The following is a 22,002-nucleotide window of genomic DNA, read 5'->3' as shown; positions in this document are numbered from 1 at the left end:
AATCAGAAACAGCAAAATGAAGAGACTAGGATGTAAAACCTACTGTAAATATGACGAAAGATATGGGAAGACGCAGAGTACAATTAATTCAGCAAATATTTTTGAAATGCCAGGAAATACAAAAGGCATAAAGATGCATAGTGTAACGCCACTGCTTTCAGGAAACTTATCTGAAATAAAGCCTTCCACTACAATATACTCACAGAACCAAGCAAACATAAGTAAGGATAGCATTGAGCTTGTCTTAAAAAGAAAAATGTTATGTAACTATGACTAACTGGTTGCTCTGTTTTCGACAAAAACAATTATCTTCAACAGATTTTAACACTCTTTCTACTGAACACATGAAGGTAAAAAAATTTTTAGGGACCTCCCTGGTGGCGCAGCGTTAAGAATCCACCTACCAATGCAGGGGACATGGGTTCGAGCCCTGGTACGGGAAGATCCCACATGCTGCGGAGCAACTAAGCCCGTGCGCCACAACTACTGAGCCTGCGCTCTAGAGCCGGCGAGCTACAACTACTGAGCCCACGTGCCACAACTACTGAAGCCTGGGTGCCTAGAACCTGTGCTCCACAGCAAGAGAAGCCACCGCAACGAGGTGCCCATGCACTGCAACGAGAAGCCCGCGCACCACAACGAAGAGCAGCCCCCGCTCGCCGCAACTAGAGAAAGCCCACGTGCAGCAACGAAGGCCCAACGCAGCCAAAAATAAATAAATATATTAAAAAAAAATTTTTTTAAACAAAATGTACCTCAAGCTATAAACATTCTGAGAGCCAAAAACTACTTTAAGAGAAAAATAAACATAAGGCGACTACATTTCGACATTTAAAAAATCTTCACTTCATAATAATTAAATGCTCTACACATACAAATTATTAGAGTTATACTTCACATATACAACATTGTTTATAAAAGTTTTAACTGTTCTTGACTTCTTTGAACTGCTCTTGGCCTGTTTTCTCAGAGGGAAAACACCTATACTTAGTAGGACAATATGCAAATGCTGGCCTTTATATCAAAAATAAAATTTACCAGCAAAAAGTTGGCATAAAGGTTTCTATTGGCTGAAAAGTATATCTTCCTCCTCTAAGTTATAGCTTCCTAACTCTCTCTTTTGTAATGTAAAAGCTAATTTGAGTAATGGATATAAGAATACAGACATATTTAATAGATGCTATCTCTTACTCATTTTTTTTTAGGTTTTGAGAAAACCTCTTCACAACACAATTTCAAACAGTGGTTTTATTATAGTTGTGTTTTTGACTAAATATAAGGTGCTTAAATTGTTTTAGAAAGTAAGCAGATATTAATTCATAACTGGAATTCTAATTGGGCACAACTACAACTCGTCCTGCTCAAAAAATTGTTTTAAATTATTTGTTACTAAAAATTATTTATTTTGCATGCTATTGAAGGCTTCTTTACCTGCAGATGGCTGGGAAACATTCCTGAAGACCTTTCTTTTTAACTAAAGATCCTTCAAGGCAGTACATAATGATGTCCATAACCTTTACAGAAAAGACACAAATCTAAAATTAGTTTCAAATACTTAATTTTCCATAATTTAAATTATTAACTTAGGCCTCATTTGCATTAAAATTCTACATAATTTGATTTTGATATTTACTTTAAAACTACAGTATATTTACTAAAATTACAGTGTACTTACTTTATACTATAGGCCATCCTTTCTCTTACCTGTGAAAACCATTTTTTAAAGACAGCACACAGTAAAATAAAGAAACCAGACTTGTTTACTTGAAAGGCAATTCCTATTTATGTACAGGATAGGTAGCTTTTATTCAAGCACACTCTATGTTCTGTTTTACTTATAGTGAAAGATACGGAAGAGACTATAACCTTTAAAAACTGCTCTAATACAGTCCATTCCATGTGAATGGTAAATGGACATAGCAATCATTTTGATTTTTGAGGAAATTTAAATCAAGTCTCCAGAAATGATACAAAAGTTCATTCATTTTAGTCATCTCTTTCTTTCTTTTAGAGGTGCTGGAAATAAAGATGCTGATTTACATTACGACACTAGAATATTTAATTTAGCTGTGGATGTACTGATATAATTTAAAACAGAATATTCTTACCTCCACGAGAAGATCCACGACATCCGTGGGCATCTTTTCAATAAGAATTTCAATGACTCTCAGAATTTCCCCTTTAGCTCGGGCAAGAGTTGTGGTGTGCATATTCTGCTGGGATTGGGTATTTGCTGCAAGAGCAGTATGTCTGTGCACCTAGAAAAACATTTCCATGTTGCAGATATGGTCACACTTGATAGACTTTTACATTTCTAGCCACTGGTTTTTCACTTACTAATACAACAGAAAAAAAAATCAACAAAAACAAATGTCTTGGGGTGGGTCAGGAAACACTTTTAATTACAAACAAAGTACTTAGTACAATAAACACTCAGTATGTGTTCCCTAATAGAATTCTAGTTCTTGGGCATTATATGAGACATTAATACAATATCACCATGACATTTTTAAAAAGGGACAGACAGAAGGTTTGTCAATCTTGCATATTCAGCATTGAGGTGGGTAGCAGTTAGGAGACACCAGCGCGTATAAGACATGATTCTTGTTCTCAAGTAATAATGGTAAATGATGCTTACATAGCACTTACTGTGTCCCAGGCACCATTCTAGGTGCTTTATAATCAAGTTGGGAAATTAAAAAAAAAACATACCTCCAAAAATAATGAACACTGTGTAAACACAGCTGACCCTTGAACAATACTGGGAGTTAGGGGCGCCAACCCTCCACGGAGTTGAAAATCCGTGTACAACTTACAGTTGGCCCTCTGTGTCCAAGGATTCAACCATCCACAAGAATGTTCAGTCCTGTAGTATTTACTACTGAAAAAAATTCACATATAAGTGGACCTGCGCAGTTCAAACCCATGTTGTTCAAGGGTCAACTGTAATGTAAGTTCAGTGTGATTTTTCTTCCTTGTACAAACTGTAAGTCTTAACAGTTCAAAGGAGAAACAGCATTAACAGGCCCTGGGCCAGCCATGCAGGAGTGGGCATGGGGATGGGGTTAGGGACAGCTGTCATGGTGAGAAATACTTCAGTATTTTACTCTAAACCTCTAAGTGAAGTGGAAAACATTTTTTTAAAAGGTAATAAATGTGGACTATTACATTAAAATATTAGTTAAAACACGAAGAATGTGGGAATCATTGGCAATTAGTTAGACCATTAACATTAAAATATTTAAAAATTACCTTTCTAGTCAAATGCTGGAGTAGAACAAACCCCAAGCATGGCTATTCTAACAGTTCATTTAAAAATACTCATATGTAAATGGTGAAAATTAAGTTTAAAAACACAATTAATATAAAATACTTGTTTATCTCTTTAAAGAGGCAATTTAATGCCTGGCCTTTGTAAGACCTGTATCTGTATCAGACTAATGTAAGGCTTATACAGTATATTCAATATTAGTATCTCTGTATATTCCACTGATATGAAAAACTGGTAAAAAAAAAAAACCCCACGTCTAATAAATCTGTTCATTTATACATACATATACTTTATAAAAATATATACTATCTATAAAATATAGACATATACACATGTATATTTTAAACACAGTGGACTCTCAGTGCACCACTATGCACTATTAGAAAAACATAGCCCCTTAGTCTGCAAATCTATTTTAGGTGTGAATTCAAAGTCCCACTGTCTCAGATAAACCCATACAATCTGCTATTAGGCCCTTCTTTCCTCCCTTCTAGCTACATTCATGTCACAAATATTTGCTGCATGCCGATTAAGGATGGCTCTGGGGCAGACATAGGCCCAGCAGGTTGTAGGTTATCAGGGCAGACTCCGAGGTATTTATTTAGTATTTTAAAAATTCATCTTAGCTACAGGAAAAACAACTCAGGCAGAGCCCATACCCCACGGACACTGAGTCTGCACATTATTCATGCTAAAATGGAACAAACCTTTAAAGAAAATTCAGGCGTTTATCTTCCTTGCCTTTTCTCCCACTACTAAGACCTATAGGAAAGACCTTATAATTGGTTCATTGTTCTTTCCTAGTTTTTCAGTTAGATGTGGGCAATTAGAGCACTGAGAATTCGGGAATCAATTGGCATTCAAGTCTTTATCTGTGATATGTAATAGGAAAAACAATTAGCAAGTTTATGACTTACATTTTTGTTTACAGTTGGAGAGCCAGTGTTAAATAAGTTTTGTTTTGATTATAGGTACTTACACTTGTAAAATGTGGATACCTTTAATATATTTTAATTTGAACAAGCCTGCTATATTTCAGATTGAGAAATTACTGTAAATACAAATATTTACAAGTGAATTAACGTTGAGAACAGAAATGACTACAAAAGCACAAGTAATGAATGCACTGCTGTGGAATTCTGTGTGCATGCACACAGGTACATACGTATTCATCCCAGCCCTAAATTATTAACTTGCATTGTTCTAGAACAAACTGTAAGGGTTATCTATAGATACGGACCCTCGGCTCACAATATGAGATAATTCCTCTAACTGCGAAGAGGGAGCACACTGAGAAGTTCCTCTCACCTCTTTGGCTATAGTCGTGATGAAGGCGGGTGGTCTGGCCGTGGCAATGAGAGACAGGGCATGCCTTGAGGAGCGGGCAGAGTCAGCTGCAGGGCTCAGAGGCAGCCCCATTGTGATGCTAAACAGGGATCAGAGAAAAAGGAAGAAAGAAAAGAAGCATTAGAAATATAGACTGAAAAGATTAGACACAGCTTATAATGTCAGTTCAAGGTCAATGGGAGCACTCAAACAGTTAGAATATAATGGACTTGCAACAATGAGCAGTGATTAGGAGTCAGGGTGTTCTGGCATCACATACAAAATCGAATAATTAACCGTGAAGATTGAAAACAGTATGTGCATCTGTCCAAAGTGTTAAAAACGCCTTGTTAACAAATTATCAAGAACTAGTACTGAATACGTATCACATAGCTCCGAATAAGGCAAGAAAGAATATTGTGCAGAGCATTTTCAATTTTTTCCCTTAAAAAACTTAAAGGTAAAAATTTGTTTATAAGGCCAAGTTGAAAGGCTGTATTTAAGGCCTATATCTGAGAGGAAGCAAAACTCATTCTTGTCCATAAAATTACCGAAGAACTGAAAATCACAAAATTATTTTTAGCTTATATATTATTTTTAGTTTGAAATACCCTCAGTAGCGCTAGTTTACCCTACACTCAATACTTTCAGAACCAATCTAATCAGCATTTTCTGCCAGTAGGTATTCAGTATTGTTGCAAAAAATTCTATTAACTGATACTTACTCTCTCTCTATAAAGAACATACACATGACATGGTCCAGGCTATATACAAGAATATGTACATGATGAAATAAATCTTTCTAGAGTGAGAGGATGTCATGATAGGATAGTGCTGCTATATTTTCCTTTGCCACTCCTAAAACATAAAAATGATAATATTCTTCTGTTTGTAAGCTTCCTTTTATTTTATATAGACTACTGTGAAAAGTATTAAGACTTTTCTTTCATTAAAACGTGGCATGTGACCCACACATCAACTGTGTACAGGGACTATTTTGTTACTCAGTAAGAGATCCATTATAGCTTCTCTCGCTAGTTAAATAACCTTGGTATTTAAATACCCATATGAAATTATATTAAGATCTGTCCTGCTCCAATTAAATAATCTTTGTGTTTCATGTGTCAAATGAATTACATTTACTAAAAATTTTCAGGAAGTTTACAAGTATCTCTATAATCGATCTAAGAATCATTATTTTAACTTTTAGTTGAAAATAAGGAGGCATCACATAGGTATTCCCATCATTCTTAAAAGGTAAATTGATTATAGAAAATTCTCCTTATTTCTTTGTGACTTTTACATTGCTCAGTCTCTGTCTGATAATATAACTGTCTCTACTCTTTTTTTCCAAACTGAGGGTAGACACAAAGCGGGAACTCAGAGGAGAAGACGATGGAGAGCTTTCCTTTCATGTTTACCGCAAAAAAGACAGATGTGAGCTGAGAGAACTAACACACATATCGAGCAATAAACAGAAGGCGCATTGGTGGGCGCATCACCCCCATGGAAGGTCCTGATGCCTTCGGGCCCCAATGGGGGCTGGACAGAGATTCTCATCAGGAGAGCAGTTTCCCTTCTGGATTAAACTTTATTATTGAGAATTCAGGAAAAGAAATGTTTACTAGGTGAGTAGTGCTGGGCTAGATTGCTTAAAAAATTATTGTCAAAAAAAATTATTGTAAAGTTTTAGATCATTATTAAGCTAAGTTTTAAAAAATTCAAACGGTAAATTTTTCAGATACTCTATGATGTTTCCTGTCATCAATGTGGATGAATAGATGTTGATAATATTGAAAGCCTGAAACAAACAAAAATGGTATGTTAATTGAATAATTCTGAACAAACGTAAATCAACTTTCCTAAGATCAGTAAAACCACAGGATGTTGAAGTTGGAAAGATCCCCTAGGCAACAACCCTGCCAAGCAGTCAGCCAGGGAGAAAGAGTGGCCATTTCCAGGGCGGCCCACCCCACATGTGGGAGGCATGAGAGGAGGAAAAAGAACTGGACGGGAACCGTAGGTAGAGGGTTGAAGTGGAGCTTCCCTGTGCTACTTCATGTCCTCTTGCATCTGCCCAGAACATCCCTATGAGGTGGTGATATCAGCATTTTACGAGGGAGAAATCAGGTCCAGAGAAAGAGCCAAGGTAGCAGCGTAATGTCTCAGGACAGCCGACCTCTGGAGAAAATTAAGGGGGAGGGGCTGGACGATGCTGTGGGTAATTGGATTAATGAATTGCTAACACGACTAAACTCAGCACTTTTGGATGCCTGGCTAGACTGCATCCCTGAGAGAGCTTTCTAGTGGTGTGTTGTAACACATGGACCTCCGGTCTGTTTTATTCAGTATCAACAGTGGATTGAATGACGATACAGGATGCATGGTTATCGACTGGTATGGAGGTAAAGTTGGAACAGAGAGCAACTGTACTAAATAGCAGAACTGGAAATCAAAAGCCCTCAAAAAGATCAAATTCAGCTAAAGAAAGAAGTCTTACATGTGGGTACCGATGACCAACTTTACAGGCAGGTATAGGACAGGCGATGGCCGAGCTTATGAAACAGACCTGAAGGTTGTTGTACTTGAAACTTACATCCGTATGTTGGTGACCTGGCTACCTGCAGGGCTAGGCTGAATCAAGGGAAATACAAGGACAGAGAAGGTGTTGCCCCTGCTGCCCTTCCTGGCTCCGGGTGCCCTCCTCATGGATGTGTTTCTCACTAAGAGATGGGGCCTGGCTTCCACAGGACAGGCGTTACAGCATCCTCCTGGAGTCTGTGTAAGTCTTGCCCATTCCCAGCTGTGCTGTCGTGACCTCTTGCAGTTGCAAAGCAGAGTTTTATTCACATAAACAGGATCCTTGCAAACTCACCGCCCACCTCTAAGTCCTCTCTTTCACCCCGTCTCTGTTCCTTGCATGGAGGAGAAAAGTTTAGTGGGATGCTAAGAAGGGGCCAGGGGAGGCGAGGCAGAGGGGAGAAAGAGAGAGAAAGAATGAATACACATGGATATGCACATGTGTGTGTGCACCTGAGGGTGGGGGAGGTCAGCTGACAGACTTCCAAGGCTCACGCCACAGTGACAAGTGGATATTGTCCCCCTGCCCTCATGCTGTGCCCTGTGGTCACCCTAGACTGAATAAGCACAATGTCAGTAAAATGGTTATATTAAAATACCGACTTCACCAGGTTGATGAGAAGATTGAACGAGATAACAAATGCAAAGACATCTGGCCCTGCATCTGACAGTTACAGGTACAGCAGGTGCTTCTTCTCAACCAAAGATGCCTCTTACAAGTAGAAACAAAGTGAAAAGAAAATGAGATCAATGAATGGCAGGTCACTAGTTTCAAGTTAAAAGCTTAGTCACACATTACCCTTCCTCCTCAGCAAATGACCTCGTGAATCTGGGGAAATTGGCAAACTTCTTATAGGAAGAAAAGTGATAAAGTGGGGGTAATGGGGAAGGAAGCGAACCAAAGACATAGAAAAGTGCTGCCCGTTGGATTCCAGCTGTTGGGAAGCTGGACCACCCAACAATCTGTAGAGGCACCAACGTGTGCATTTGAGTGATTCCTGTCATCAGTGTCTGGCAGTCTGAGGGCAGGACTTCAGAATGTGGAAGCAGCTCTTGCTCTGAGGTCAGGGCTCTGCAGTGACCGTCAAAGCATCCACAGTGCACAAGCGGGTGGGCTGTGAGCGTGATAACAGAAAGGAGTCGCCCAGGCAACAGGGGCAGAAGAGAAACCTTGTCTCTCCTGTCTGCAGCCTCTTGAATGCACCCCTGCCAGAGTAATCTTCCCAAAGCACCAACTTTATTTCATGGTTAACCTGCTTAAAAACCGCACTGGGTCCTAGTGCTTAGAAAAATCTTAAACTCCTTGGCTGGAGATTCCAGGCCCTCCATAATCTTGTTTTGCTAATTTATAACTCAGTCATTTCCACACCCATGCTCCCGAGGCCAGACTAATTTCAAAGCTGGTCCCTAAAATTCGATTCCTCTTTTAATCGTAGTATTTTGCTAAGCTTCTCTGCTACCCCTTTCCTCACTAGCACACTCTCCTCCCTCCCCTCTGTTCAATTCTTGTGGAAGCCCACGTGGTATTCTGCAATTGCTACAGCACTCAATTACCATCTATTGAAACAAAAACAACCAACGACAAAACCTGTTCATTCCGGGCCCTTAGCACTGACCCTCATTCTGAACTAGTTTTATACTGTGAACCAATAAACAGGTTAGGACCATGCCTTCTAATCCTGTGTACCGCCCCCTACCCCCTGCAATGTGCCTAGTACAGCCCTTGGACATAGTGGTAGCTCAATAGTTAAATGAAGGTAAATGAAGTTACCTGGCAAATGCAGCAGGAAAAAAAAAAATCACTTAAGCCAGTTATTCGACTGAATTGACCAAGAAATGAAGTCAAAGTAATTGATCTGGTGGTCCCAACAGACAAAGTCTAATTCTGCATGTAGTTATCTTGAAAGTCAAAAGTGTACTGGGTGTGTGATATATTTTAATGTGGAATTCTAACTGAAAAGGAAGGATCATACTATCAGAGGCCTTGAAATTAAAGGGGATGTCTGCCTTATTCTGGAATCTGGATGTAAACACAGAACTCACTCTTTTCACCTGATCCTGCTTATCTGGCTCTTATGCAGATCATCTGTTACATAGGTTTATAGGGTGGTCTTTGTTTCAGTCTTTATTCTGAAAAATATGATATGACATACTCTCAGTTTTACTCAGCATATCAGTATACACATTCAATATGAAATACCAGAGATGATAGATATTATAAATAAAAACCATGAATAGAAAATAGTCCACTCAGGCCAAGCTCAATCCTTACTTGACTGCTCATTAAATCCTGTTCTAACCCTTACTCCATGGCAGTAAAAGCTTTTTAAAACTTACAGGTAAGACCACCTCAGTTAAATGTCACTGTCTACAATTGTCAGACTTCACCCATCTGTCAAATTATGGAATGCCATAAGGGAATATTCAGGGTGGGGGGAACACACTTTTCATAGAATAACCTGCAAATCATAGTCAACACGATTATGGACTGAGTGCTTGTGTCTCCCTAAAATTCAGATGTTGAAGCCCTAAGCCTCAATATGATGGTATATGGAGACAGGCCTCTAGGAGATAATTAGAGTTAGATAAGGGCATGAAGGTGGGGCCCTTGTGATGGGATTAGTGCCCTTATGAGAGAAACCAGAGAGCTTGATCTACTTCTCTCTTCAAATCTTGGTCACAAAGAAGTCATGTCAGGACACAGCAAGATGGCAGAGCCTACAAGCCAGGAGAACAGACCTCAGAATGAGGTCTTACCAGCACCTTGACCTTGAACTTCCCAGCCTCCAGAACTGTGAAAAATAAATGTCTGTTGTTTAAGTAGCCCAGTCTGTGGTGCTTTGTTATGGCAGCCCAAGTGAACTAAGACAAACAGTAACAGAACATTGAAAACACTCCCCATCTGAAACAAAGACTAAAATTATTTTGAAAATACATAATTACGTATCATCTGGGAATTCCATTCTACCCCTCCCTGGTAAAATAGGTGTGTTAACAATTGTCTTTAATGAACAACTGTCTTTAATGTAATAGGGAATCAGCAATTCCTCTTTGTCATGTGGGACCTAAATCTGATAAGTCACAGGTGGCACTCACTTCCTAAACTCAAAGGTGGCAATTCCTCCAAGTGCATATCTTTTAGACCTATTTCCTATATATTGTATACATTTACAATGAATAAAATCTATGCCAACATGATTTAGTTAAATGGTTTCCTCCAATTATAAACTTTCTATTAAAAATAAATGTCCTGTGAATAGGAAAAATAATCTAAATATTGAAGCCTAAAGCACCTTAGATCTTTACTCTCTGGCTCTCAAATCTAAAAATTATGATTGAGATCTGAGTTAAAATGTCAATTCTTTTTTCTCCAACTCTATTTTATATTGTCCAGAAAGAGTCTTTCCAACATATAAGGCTTATCTATGTTATCAGAACATGTGTGGTTTCCAATGACTGTATGTTTCTCCCTTAAAGTTTGGCAGCTGTGAATATTACAGAAAAGCAATGGACTCTGTGTAGTTCATCCACATCCCTCAGTCACAGCAGTATGAGGTGAGAGTCTGGCACCTTCAGCAGCTCGGCCGGCCCTGCTCTGCTGTTTTCTCTTTCAGAGTAAAGGTCTGCAACATGAACTAGGAAAATGGAATTAGAATCACAGACCACAACACATACAAAAGCACAAGGATTCTTCTGTACTTTTACATAAAAAAAAGTAGGATTTTCTACTGTTTCTAACATTTTATCCATATGTCCATAACCATGCTGATCTAAAAAACCATGGATTTTTAAAAAAGATAATACTGCATACATTTCTATTATTTTCACAATCAGCTGGGGATGACTTAACCTATGATTTCAACGAAGTGCAGCCTTCCGTTTTCAATTAAACAGTCCCTCATGAATAAACAGCCCATAACCATTAACTTAAAAATTCCTCACGTAAAATTCTACCTGTGGATCTCTCATTATATAAAGGGTGACATAACCATGCAGTATGGAAGCAGCAGAATGGGAGTCGGGAGACCTAAGTGACAGTCTTAGCTCTCACAGGACTAGTGTAACCTCAGACAAGTTGTTTAATCTCTACAACTTATTTTTACTTAATAGCATATTAAGGGCACTGGATTGCATGCTGTTGAAGAAGACTTTTGTCTCTAAAATTCTAGGACTTTATTAAATGTTTATTGCAAATAACAAGGCAAATCATATAACAGGTGTTTGAATACATAAGAATAAACACATAGTATCGAAACATGGCCCAAGCTGTCAAGGAGTTTACTGATATTTAAATGGGCTTCTAGTTTCCAGAAGGCACAAAATTCTTGATGAAAATGATTTCATTACATAGATTTTAAAAAGCTGAAAATTCTGAGTTGACCTCTTTTAGGTCCTTTTAATAGGTTGTTTTGAATTTAGTACTCTGTTGGTCTTTAATTCTCTGGGTATAAGATTTCAAATGCAAGATGGCACAGGGGTGGGAGCGTGGCTTTTGGTGTCAGTGAGACCTGGGTTTGAACCTCACCTTTTCCTGGACAAGAGAAAGCACCTGTCTCAGATTCGTTTTATGATCTTTTACAGTCATTTTTACACTCTTTTAATAAAGAAAAAGGTAAAACCAATCCTCTCTTTGAACCCAATTCTATACCCCAGAGATAATGAGTAAGGCAATTATGTTCAAGTTTTTGACTGGAGCATCCCAGGGTTTAATTTCTGCAAGAAATTAATAAATAAAATTAGCTAAAAACAATGCTTAGTTTCATGTCCCTATGTGTGCAGCTGTCCCTCAGCCTCTCTGGGGTGTGCCTGGGCTTTTCCCGTCTGTCCTTTTGCACGTCGTAGTTATTCTTCCCCACCTCTCCTCACAATCATTCAGAGGAAAGATTCAGATGAAATTCTTCCTTGGGTACTGTCTGGGTAACCCCTGTGGTTCATCTGCCATGCTCTGAATGTCCATACCTTTTACTCTCCTTCTTTCCTGTAAGATCTTATCTTTCCTGTAAGACTGCAAGTCACGTGAAGGGTCTTTGTTTCATGAAAGTTTGTCACTACATATAGTACCTAACACTGTCCCTTCCACATATTAGCTACTCAATAGATGCTTGCTTACTTAATAAATGTAGTTTAAAATTGGGCAAAATGTTTGAAAACACTGGAAAACAGCTGGTTTTATTTTGATTCCAAAGATATAAAATTCTAAGCCATATTTCTAAAATAAAAGCATTAGTGGGCTTCCCTGGTGGCGCAGTGGTTGAGAGTCCGCCTGCCGATGCAGGGGACACGGGTTCGTGCCCCGGTCCGGGAGGATCCCACATGCCACGGAGCGGCTGGGTCCGTGAGCCATGGCCGCTGAGCCTGCGTGTCCGGAGCCTGTGCTCCGCAACGGGAGAGGCCAGAACAGTGAGAGGCCCGCGTACCGCAAAAAAAAAAAAAAAAAAAAAAAAAGCATTATTAATTCTGGGAAAATGCTCTATTAGTCTTGAGCCATATACAGTTTTTCAGGAGGCCTCTCAGGAGTTATCTCTGACAGAGGACGTCAACACAGGGGAGAGAAGGAAAGAGAGAAACTCTGCTATCACATGTATGCCTCAGAACTAGATACCAACCTGAGCGAGCTGCCCTACCTTGAACCCCCTCCTTCATAAACTCACAAGAATTGAAATAAAGAAGGAAACACTGCTTATGTTTTTTTCTTTTTAAAAAGCACAAGCCTAATATAAAAGCTTCTCCATAAAGCAAGCTTAAGATCACAGTCGGCAGCAAGGCGGCCAAGCGGTGTTATCGTGTGCACAGAGAAGTGGGCACAGAAGGGCGGCCCCACAGGCACTGTGAGGGTAAGATGCACAGTCACCCTGCTGCTCTATCTCGCCCCATCTCAGTCCTTCTGCAGCCTGTACCAAGTGTGTCATGGATGTAACAGGTCATTTTCAATCTAAATCTTGTTATAGATTAATAAGCAAACATTTTCTTGCTTATTATACAATTTATCATGATGAAAATTACATTGGACTCCTCAAGGCTACACGCTGATACATTCATTTATTCAGAGCTGTGTGTAGAGACTTATACTAATCTTCATGACAGAAAAGGATGTAATAGCAAGATTTAAATTACCTACTGAAAGCTAAAGTATTGGTGTCTGTGGACATACTCCATGTCGATAAAACACAGCACATCTTTATGTTTGCTGATATAAGCTTCATGTGAACTTATTTAAACACAAAATAAAACAAAATGTTAGATGGTTAGTCTAAAATAGAAACCCATTACTTCTCCCAGGCAACAAAACGAGACTGCATACTATTGAAATTGTTTTTGATCAGATTTGAAAATAGGCTATAAAATTAGGTCAAAGTAAAATTCTGGACAATCAAAAATATTAAAGGCTTCTCAAGGTAACCAGGAGAGCTGAGGTAAAAGAAGCCACTCTGTTGACTCCTTGGAGGGTGTCCATGGCAGTTGCAGCCAAGGGGAGGGTAAAAGGTTGAAAATACGTTCCAGGCTTTGCACAAAGGCCAGCCTCTTACGACTGCTGCCAACTCATGTGCTCACATTCCCTCCTAATCCTTTAAGTCAATCGAGAACCTTCAGGCCACCTGTATCCATCCAGAAACTATCCTGATTGTCACTATGTGGAAGTGTTTATTCTAGAAACGGGCATCTCTTCCATCTGTTGAACACTAGGACAATGACAATGGCATCACCATCCATACCCCCTCCCCCCGCAATATAGGGAACATCCATTCAATCTCTTAACATGTGCTAAGTGCTCTTCTAAGCACCTGGCAAATATAAACTCACTTAACATCAATCTTATGAAGTAGGTATTTAATTAGCCCCAACTTGTAAATGGAACTGAGGTGAGAGGTGAAGTAATTTACTGAAGGGTATATAGCTAGGGAGACACAGAGGTGAAGTTTAGGAAGTGTGGCAGTATGAAGCAGGTGAAGGGGGAGGACAGCTGCTTAGGTTTGAAATGAATACCCTTCCCCTACCAGTCAATCTTGGGACTTTGGGCTGGGGATGCCCAATCTGTGGACAAAGTCACAGCATTCCAGTCTAGGCTTCAGTTGTTTCTCTGGTCTCCACTTCTGAGCATAGAGCAGCCAGCAGAAAGACGACAGGCCCAAAGCACACTAGAATATAAGGCAACTGCGGGATATGAGAGAGGCAACCATGAAGAGAAGGGCAGAGAACCCTAGTTTTTTAAAAGGTTATCAATGATAGGCATGAAATGCCATTCACTGAAAAAATCAAAGAGGTGATAACACTTACAGGCAGACCTCAAAGATACTGTAGGTTCGGTTCCAGAGCAGCGCAATAAAGCGAGTATCACAATGAAGCGATGCACACGAATTTTTTAGCTTCCCAGTAAACATATAAAAAGTATGTTTATACTATACTGTAGTCTATTAAGTGTGCAATATCATTAAGTATTTTTACAATGTACATACCTTAATTAAAAAATACTTTATTGCTAAAAAAGTCACAATAATTACAAAAATAACATCAAAGATCACTGACTACAGACAACCATAACAAATATAGTAATAAAAAAGTTTGAAATATTGCTAGAATTACAAAAATGAGACACAGAGTCATGAATGAGCAAATGCTGTTGGAAAAATGGTGCCAAAAGACTTGCTCAATGCAGGGTTACCATAAACCTTTGATTTGTAAAAAAAAAAAAAAAAAAACCCACAGCATCTGTGAAACGCAATAAAGTGAAGGACAGTAAAATGAGGTCTGCCTGTACATTAAGAGAGGCATCATGGGACAGTTCAAGAATTCCTCCCACTAGGAATTCACCCTCACTAGGATGACTATACTAAAAAAGCAACAACAAAACCGGAAGATAAATGTTGGCAAGGATGCAAAGACAATTCCTACACTGCTGGTAGGAATATAAAATGGTGCAGCTGCTATGGAATGGGGGTTCCTCAATAGGCTAAACACAGAATTACCACATGACCCACCAATTCCACTTTTAGGTATCTACCTAAGAGAAATGAAAACTAGGTGTTCAAACAAAGTGGAAGCGAGCCACATGTCCATCAACAGATGAATAGGTAAATAAAATGTGGTATATCCACAGAATGGAATATTGTTCAACTATAAAGAGAAACAAAGTACTGAAAAATGCTGCAACATGAATGAACCTTGGAATCATTATGCTAAGTGGCCACATACTGTATAATTCCATTTATATGAAATATTCAGAATAGGCAAAGTCACTGAGACAGAAAGCAGATTATTGATTGTCAGGGGACAGTGGGAGGGGAGAATGGAAAGGGACTGCTCAATGGGTATGGAGTCTCCATTTGGGGTGACTGATACTGGGAACTAGGTAGTGGTGATGGCTGCATAACTGTGAATGCAGAGAATGTTGCTGAATTGTATCCTTTAAGAGGGATACGGTAGTAAATTTCCTGTTAGATGTGTATTATACCATCAAAACAAAACAAAAAAGACTCCCTCCAGGAATCAGGAGGCTGGGTTCTCAAGTCAATACTAACCTCTACCACCAGCCCCAGTTTCATTTTAGGAACTGCCTTGGATCCTCTTCTTATTCCTCTATTGTCATCCCTGCCTCCCTGGACCACTGCAACCTCCTTATGGCTGATCCTCTGCTGTGTGCAAATGAAACCTCAATAAAGTTGGTTTAAAAATTAACACGAGTGCAAAGGAGTAATTCCCCAAACTGGCCAGGTATTGTATCAGTAAAACATTTTTGAGCAACTATATATATCATTTTCCTTATATGTGATATGTTTATATTATTATTAGCTGATAATATCTCAAGGCACAATAAACATATATTTAAAACTATGCCACGGATAAATCATTCATTGGCTCAAAGCTAAATCCCAATTGTGTTAAAATGACAGAAACATATCTCCCTTTCATTGTCTATTTCCAAAATTTCATATATTGAGATATTTGTCTATTTTTTCTCCATATGCAATTTATAAAGAGTAATCAATGACCTCTACTAAAACAAAACAAGCAAAACCAATAAAAGCCAAATGAACTGAAATGGAGCGTGTACTTGGCAAGTTGTTTCTCGGCATCAGCACAAAGTTCAAGAAGCCCCATCAGGACAGCAGACACATCCATGTAAGGCTCCCAAACTGTGAAACCACGTCCAATCAGATCAATGGCTGTTCTTCGGATCGTACTGTGTGGAGGAAGTTTGGGGCTTGGTGGCTGCAGCAGAAGAAATGTCAGTGCCTTACCTAAAATTACAAAATAAAAGGCAGAGCAATAAAGTAATTTTACTTTTGTGATGTTTTCTTTGAAGCATATTTTCAAAATATAAACCACTTTGGATTTACTTTACCTGACAAGGGGCTTTGAATAGTAAGACTATAGAAAGATCTCAAGTTTACAGTTTGTTTAGCCATGTACTTGAAAGAGATAAGTTAGGCTACAATATTTTATACCATATTCTAAAGTGTTGTAATTACATAATAACTATATTTAAATAAGTGTATATAATTTCAAAACATAATAGTGATTCTAAACTTCCAAACAATGTTTCTCCCTACTCAGCATTCTGCAAAATGAAGATGCTTCCAAATAATGTAAGATGGTATTTCTTCATCTTTCTTCTGCATCTAACAGAATTCATATGCGAAACGCTTCATCAATAACACTTCTCATCACAGGCAATGATTATCAACAGGCATGAGGGATGGAGAAGGTAGATTGTGTAGTTTTCAAAAGTCTCCACTCCACACCGCCACTGCCCCAGACAAGCATATTTGTTCCTCCACATTCTGGTGTACCAACAGCAGACAATGACGTCAAGTACTGGTAAATTCTTCACATAAGTTTGTCACGCAATTTTAAAAATAGCTCAATATTACTTCTAAATCTGATGAAATGATCTAGATTTTAATTAATATGTATTCCTTTATGTTGAAGATCAAGCTAACCGTTTGTATACCTAGGCCAATGGTCATTAAGCTACAAAAGCTCATCTACTGCCAAAGGCATTTTGACATTAAAAAAACACAAAACACCAGGGATTGTCAAGAACAAACTGCAACTTAGAAGAGGGTTTTTTGTTTGTTTGGTTTTTGAGGGGAAGAAACAAAACAGTTTATAAATCATATTACTGTATAACATACTAGTTAAAGGGAACAGAGGCTTCAGATTCAAGACAGAGTATTAACTGATTTTATAACTTACTAGGGGGCAGGCTTAGGAAGATACTCAGTGAGTCTCAGCTTCCTTGTCTGTAAAATGGGGATAATAATAGCTATCACTCATGAAGGGCCAGAGTGTTAAATGAATTAAACAATGAAGTGTACTGCCAGGTGCCCTCACTGGCATGTGTTCAGTGAAGGGCAGTCAGGGCTCATTCTGAATAACATGTTGAACTTGTCTGTTTTTAAAATTAAGAACATGGCATATAAACTTTAATTTAATTCACTCAACAAATAAAAGCATTTACTCATTGGCTATGCTATAGCCAATTGTTAAATGAGAACGGATTGAAATGGGGGTGAAAAGAAAGATATTGTAAAGCGGAGACAAGTCTGTGAACGCACTCTCTATACAGTGGTTCTGAATTTCTTCTCAGTCACAGAATCCTTAAAGATTCTAATAGAATGTTTTTAAAAGATAAAAAAATAAAATAAAAAGAATCTGTTGAAAGCCATCAGTCCTTTCCTCAGGAAACTATATACACATACATATCCACCAAATTCTGCAGAAAGATGTCAAGGAGGCCACGGACCTTGGGTTAACAACTCCTGCCATAAACGAAAAAGGTACACAGATATGGAAAGCCTCCTTGAGAAAAACATGTAGAAATTCATACTTCATTCATACATGTATTTGAAAATTTTACTCTCATACTTAGCTATGTAAATATAATATGTAAAGTTCCAAGTTTGTGGATCATAAAAATGTAAACCCCTTGAAAGAAAGAGATCCAATGCTCTATTTTCTGCCAGTACCTATGTGTCTCTTCTCACAAGTTATCTTTAAATATAAGCATTTTGGTGCATTTCCCTTCTCCTCAGCAAGTTTGTTAGCTCCTTGAGGGTAGGAAGTATGTTTCATATAACTCTGCATCTCCCAAACCACCAAGCACAATGCTTTGCACACATTATGGACCTAAAATGGATAAGAGACCTGCCTTTACTGCACGTACACTTCTAACGCAGCTCCTGGCCCCAGTTTGCCAGAATGATATTTCAAACTGTCAAGAATATCTACCACTTTCCTGTTATTCTTGACATCTAGGAAGTCGTATGACTCCATATAATATAGGTGCTCTGCAATATGGGCCAAGGTGATGAAAAAGCTAAAATTAAGACAATGATAGCACTTCTCTATTAACAGAAAAAAATCTCGTGACGGAATTTTATGAATTTTAAGTTTTATCTCTCAGAACTTTTCTTAAACCTTAGGTACCCAATAAAGGTTGTATTTTAATCTCTTCAAGATAGAATCTAATTTTGTACAAAGGCACATATTTACTTATTTTATGTAAGTGCCCCACTACTGCACAATCGGGGAATATTGCCTCACTGAGTAACCAAGATGGAGAAGGATCCACCTGCCATCACGATTGAGTCCTTTGTAAAAGACTCTCCTGGTGGCAGTATTAAGAAGTGCAACAAATTGGCCTGATATTCACTCAACACTTTCCACAATTTGGTCCCAAACTTTCCATCCAAAGATTCACTGAGGAACTGTTTATAGAGTATTGTTATATTGATATTATACTAAATGCTGGGGAAACACAAGAGAACAATACTCAGTTCTTTCCCTCAGGAAAATTCACCGTAGCTCAGGATATAGGTGAGCAAACATTTATAAGCACAAGGTATCAAGATAGAACCTAAAAGGGGCGCTTAACCCAATCTTAGGGATATAAGAAGGCTTCCAGGGGAAGGTGGCCTCTATACAAAAACCTAAAGACTAAGTAAAACTTTGTCACTCACAGGAGAGGAGTATGGAAAGAAAACATTCTTGGCAGAAAGAATAGCATGTCTAAAGACCATCAGATGAGAGAGAACACGACCAGACCAACAGATTACACATAGTTCAATATGGCTGGAAAGTTCGTCGGTGGAAAGAGAACAGGTTGGGGCGATGGACAAGAGGGAAGAGGATGAGGTGGATGAAATATAACAGTGAGACACGCGACAGCACAGGTTATTAGAGCCTGATCACAAAGGGCCTTATATGCCATGCTAAGAGTTTGTTCATTCTGGTGACAATGGGGAACAACTGAAAGGTTTTAAGCAAATGAGGGGTTTGATTAGATTTTCATTTTAGAAAGATCAACATTTAGGCTGTCATGATTAGAAAGGGGCAAGAACAACGGGACCTTCAAGATGGAGGAAATAAGATGTGTAGATCACCTTCTTCCCCACAAATACATCAAAAATACATCTACATGTGGAACAACTCCTACAGAACACCTACTGAATGCTGGCAGAAGACCTCAGACCTCCCAAAAGGCAAGAAACTCCCCACGTACCTGGGTAGCGCAAAAGAAAAAACAGAGAGAAAAGAATAGGGATGGGACCTGCACCTCTGGGACAGAGCTGTGAAGGAGGAAAACTTTCTACACACTAGGAAGCCCCTTCACTGGCAGAGGCAGGCAGTGGGTGGGGGGCGGGGAGCTTTGGAGCCACAGAGGAGAGCGCAGCAACAGGGGTGCAGAGGGCAAAGCAGAGAGATTCCCATACAGAGGATTGGGGCCGACCAGCACTCACCAGCCCGAAAGGCTTGTCTGCTCACCCGCTGGCGCGGGCGGGGGCTGGGAGCTGAGGCTCGGGCTTCGGAGGTTGGATCCCAGGGAGAGGACTGGGGTTGGCTGCGTGAACACAACCTGAAGGGGGCTAGTGCACCACAGCTAGCCAGGAGGGAGTCCAGGAAAAGGTCTGGATCTGCCAAAGAGGCAAGAAACCATTGTTTCAGGGTGCGCAAGAGGGGGGATTCAGAGCACCGCCTAAACGAGCTCCAGAGATGGGCACGAGCCGCGGCTACCAGCGCAGACCCCAGAGACGGGCATGAACGCTAAGGCTGCTGCTGCCGCCACCAAGAAGCCTGTGTGCGAGCACAGGTCACTCTCCACACCTCCCCTCCCAGGAGCCTGTGCAGCCCGCCACCGCCAGGGTCCCATGAGCCAGGGACAACTTCCCTGGAAGAACACACGGCGCACCTCGGGCTGTTGCAACTTTAAGCTGGCTGCTGCCGCTGCAGGCTCACGCCGCATTCCATACACCTTCCGCCCCGCCCCGAACCACAGCCTGAGTGAGCCACAGCCCCCTAATAAGCTGCCACTCTAACCACATCCTGTCTGGGTGGGGAACAGATGCCAGAGGGTGACCTACATATAGAGGCGGGGCCAAACCCAAAGCTGAACCCCAGGAGCTGTGCAAACAAGGAAGAGAAAGGGAAATCTCTCCCAGCAGGCTCAGGAGCAGTGGATTAAATCTCCACAATCAACTTGATGTACCTGCACCTGTGGAATACCTGAATAGACAACGAGTCATCCCAAAATTGTGGCGGTGGACTTCGGGAGCAATTGTAGACTTGGGGTTTGCTGTCTGCGACTGATTTGTTTCTGATTTTTATGTTTATCTTAGTTTAATCTTTAGCACTTGTTATCATTGGTGGGTTTGTTTATTGGTTTGGTTGCTCTCTTCTTTTTTTTATAATTATTATTATTTTTCATTTAAATAATTTTTATATTAAAAACTTTTAAAAACTTTATTATTATTCTTTTTCTTTCCTTTTTCCTCCCTTTTCTTCTGAGCTGTGTGGCTGACAGGATCTTGGTGCTCAGGCCTGAGACTCTGAGATGGGAAAGTCGAGTTCAGAACATTGGACCAACAGAGACCTCCCAGTCCCACGTAATATCAATCAGTGAGAGCTCTCCCAGAGATCTCTGTCTCAAAGTTAAGACCCAGCTCCACCCAACGGCCAGCAAAATCCAGTGCCAGATGCCCCATGCCAAACAATTAGCAAGAGAGAAACACAACCCCACCCATTAGCAGAGAGGCTGCCTAAAATCATACTAGGTTCACAGACATCCCAAAACACACCACCAGATATGGCACTGACCATCAGAAAAGAATGATCCAGCCCCACCGACGAGAACACAGGAACCAGTACCCTCCATCAGGAAGCCTACACAAGCCACTGAACCAACCTCAGCCACTGGGGGCAGACACCAAAAACAATGGGAACTACAAACCTGCAGCCTGCAAAAGGAGACCCCAAACACAGTAAGATAAGCAAAATGAGAAGACAGAAAAACACACAGTAGATGAAGGAGCAAGGTAAAAACCCACCAGACCTAACAAATGAAGAGGAAATAGGCAGTCTACCTGAAAAAGAATTCAGAGTAATGGTAGTAAAGATGATCCAAAATCTTGGAAACAGAATGGACAAAATACAAGAAACGTTTAACAAGGAACCAGGAGAACTAAAGAGCAAACAAACAATGATGAACAACACAATAAATGAAATGAAAAGTTCCCTAGAAGGAATTAATAGCAGAATAACTGAGGCAGAAGAATGGATAAGTGACCTGGAAGATAAAACAGTGGAAATAACTACCACAGAGCAGAAAGAAGAAAAAAGAATGAAAGCAATTGAGGACAGTCTCAGAGACCTCTGGGACAACATTAAACACACCAACAATCGAATTATAGGGGTCCCAGAAGAAGAAGAGAAAAGAAAGGGACTGAGAAAATATTTGAAGAGATTATAGTTGAAAACTTCCCTAACATGGGAAAGGAAAAAGTCAGTCAAGTCCAGGAAGCACAGACAGTCCCATACAGGATAAATCC

At 39.8% G+C, this 22,002-nt stretch overlaps 1 protein-coding gene across 8 annotated transcripts in view; it reads right to left on the bottom strand.

The window, feature by feature from the left end:
* WDR7 (WD repeat domain 7) overlaps positions 1 to 22,002 on the bottom strand; it is a 388,174-nt gene that overhangs the window by 117,158 nt on the left and 249,014 nt on the right. For all 8 annotated transcript variants that reach the window (XM_019937105.3, XM_073790768.1, XM_073790769.1 and 5 more), the window contains 4 exons: positions 16,227 to 16,413; positions 4,580 to 4,697; positions 2,109 to 2,258; positions 1,432 to 1,514 (listed from right to left, as the gene is read on the bottom strand). In XM_019937105.3, the coding sequence (XP_019792664.1) occupies positions 1,432 to 1,514; positions 2,109 to 2,258; positions 4,580 to 4,697; positions 16,227 to 16,413 (538 nt within the window). The remainder of the gene's footprint in view (positions 1 to 1,431; positions 1,515 to 2,108; positions 2,259 to 4,579; positions 4,698 to 16,226; positions 16,414 to 22,002) is intronic.

Source organism: Tursiops truncatus, chromosome 13, assembly GCF_011762595.2.
Source record: "Tursiops truncatus isolate mTurTru1 chromosome 13, mTurTru1.mat.Y, whole genome shotgun sequence".
NCBI lineage: Eukaryota > Metazoa > Chordata > Mammalia > Artiodactyla > Delphinidae > Tursiops > Tursiops truncatus.
The sequence above is the reverse complement of the archived record's forward strand: the minus strand, read 5'-3'. Positions and strand labels throughout refer to the sequence as shown.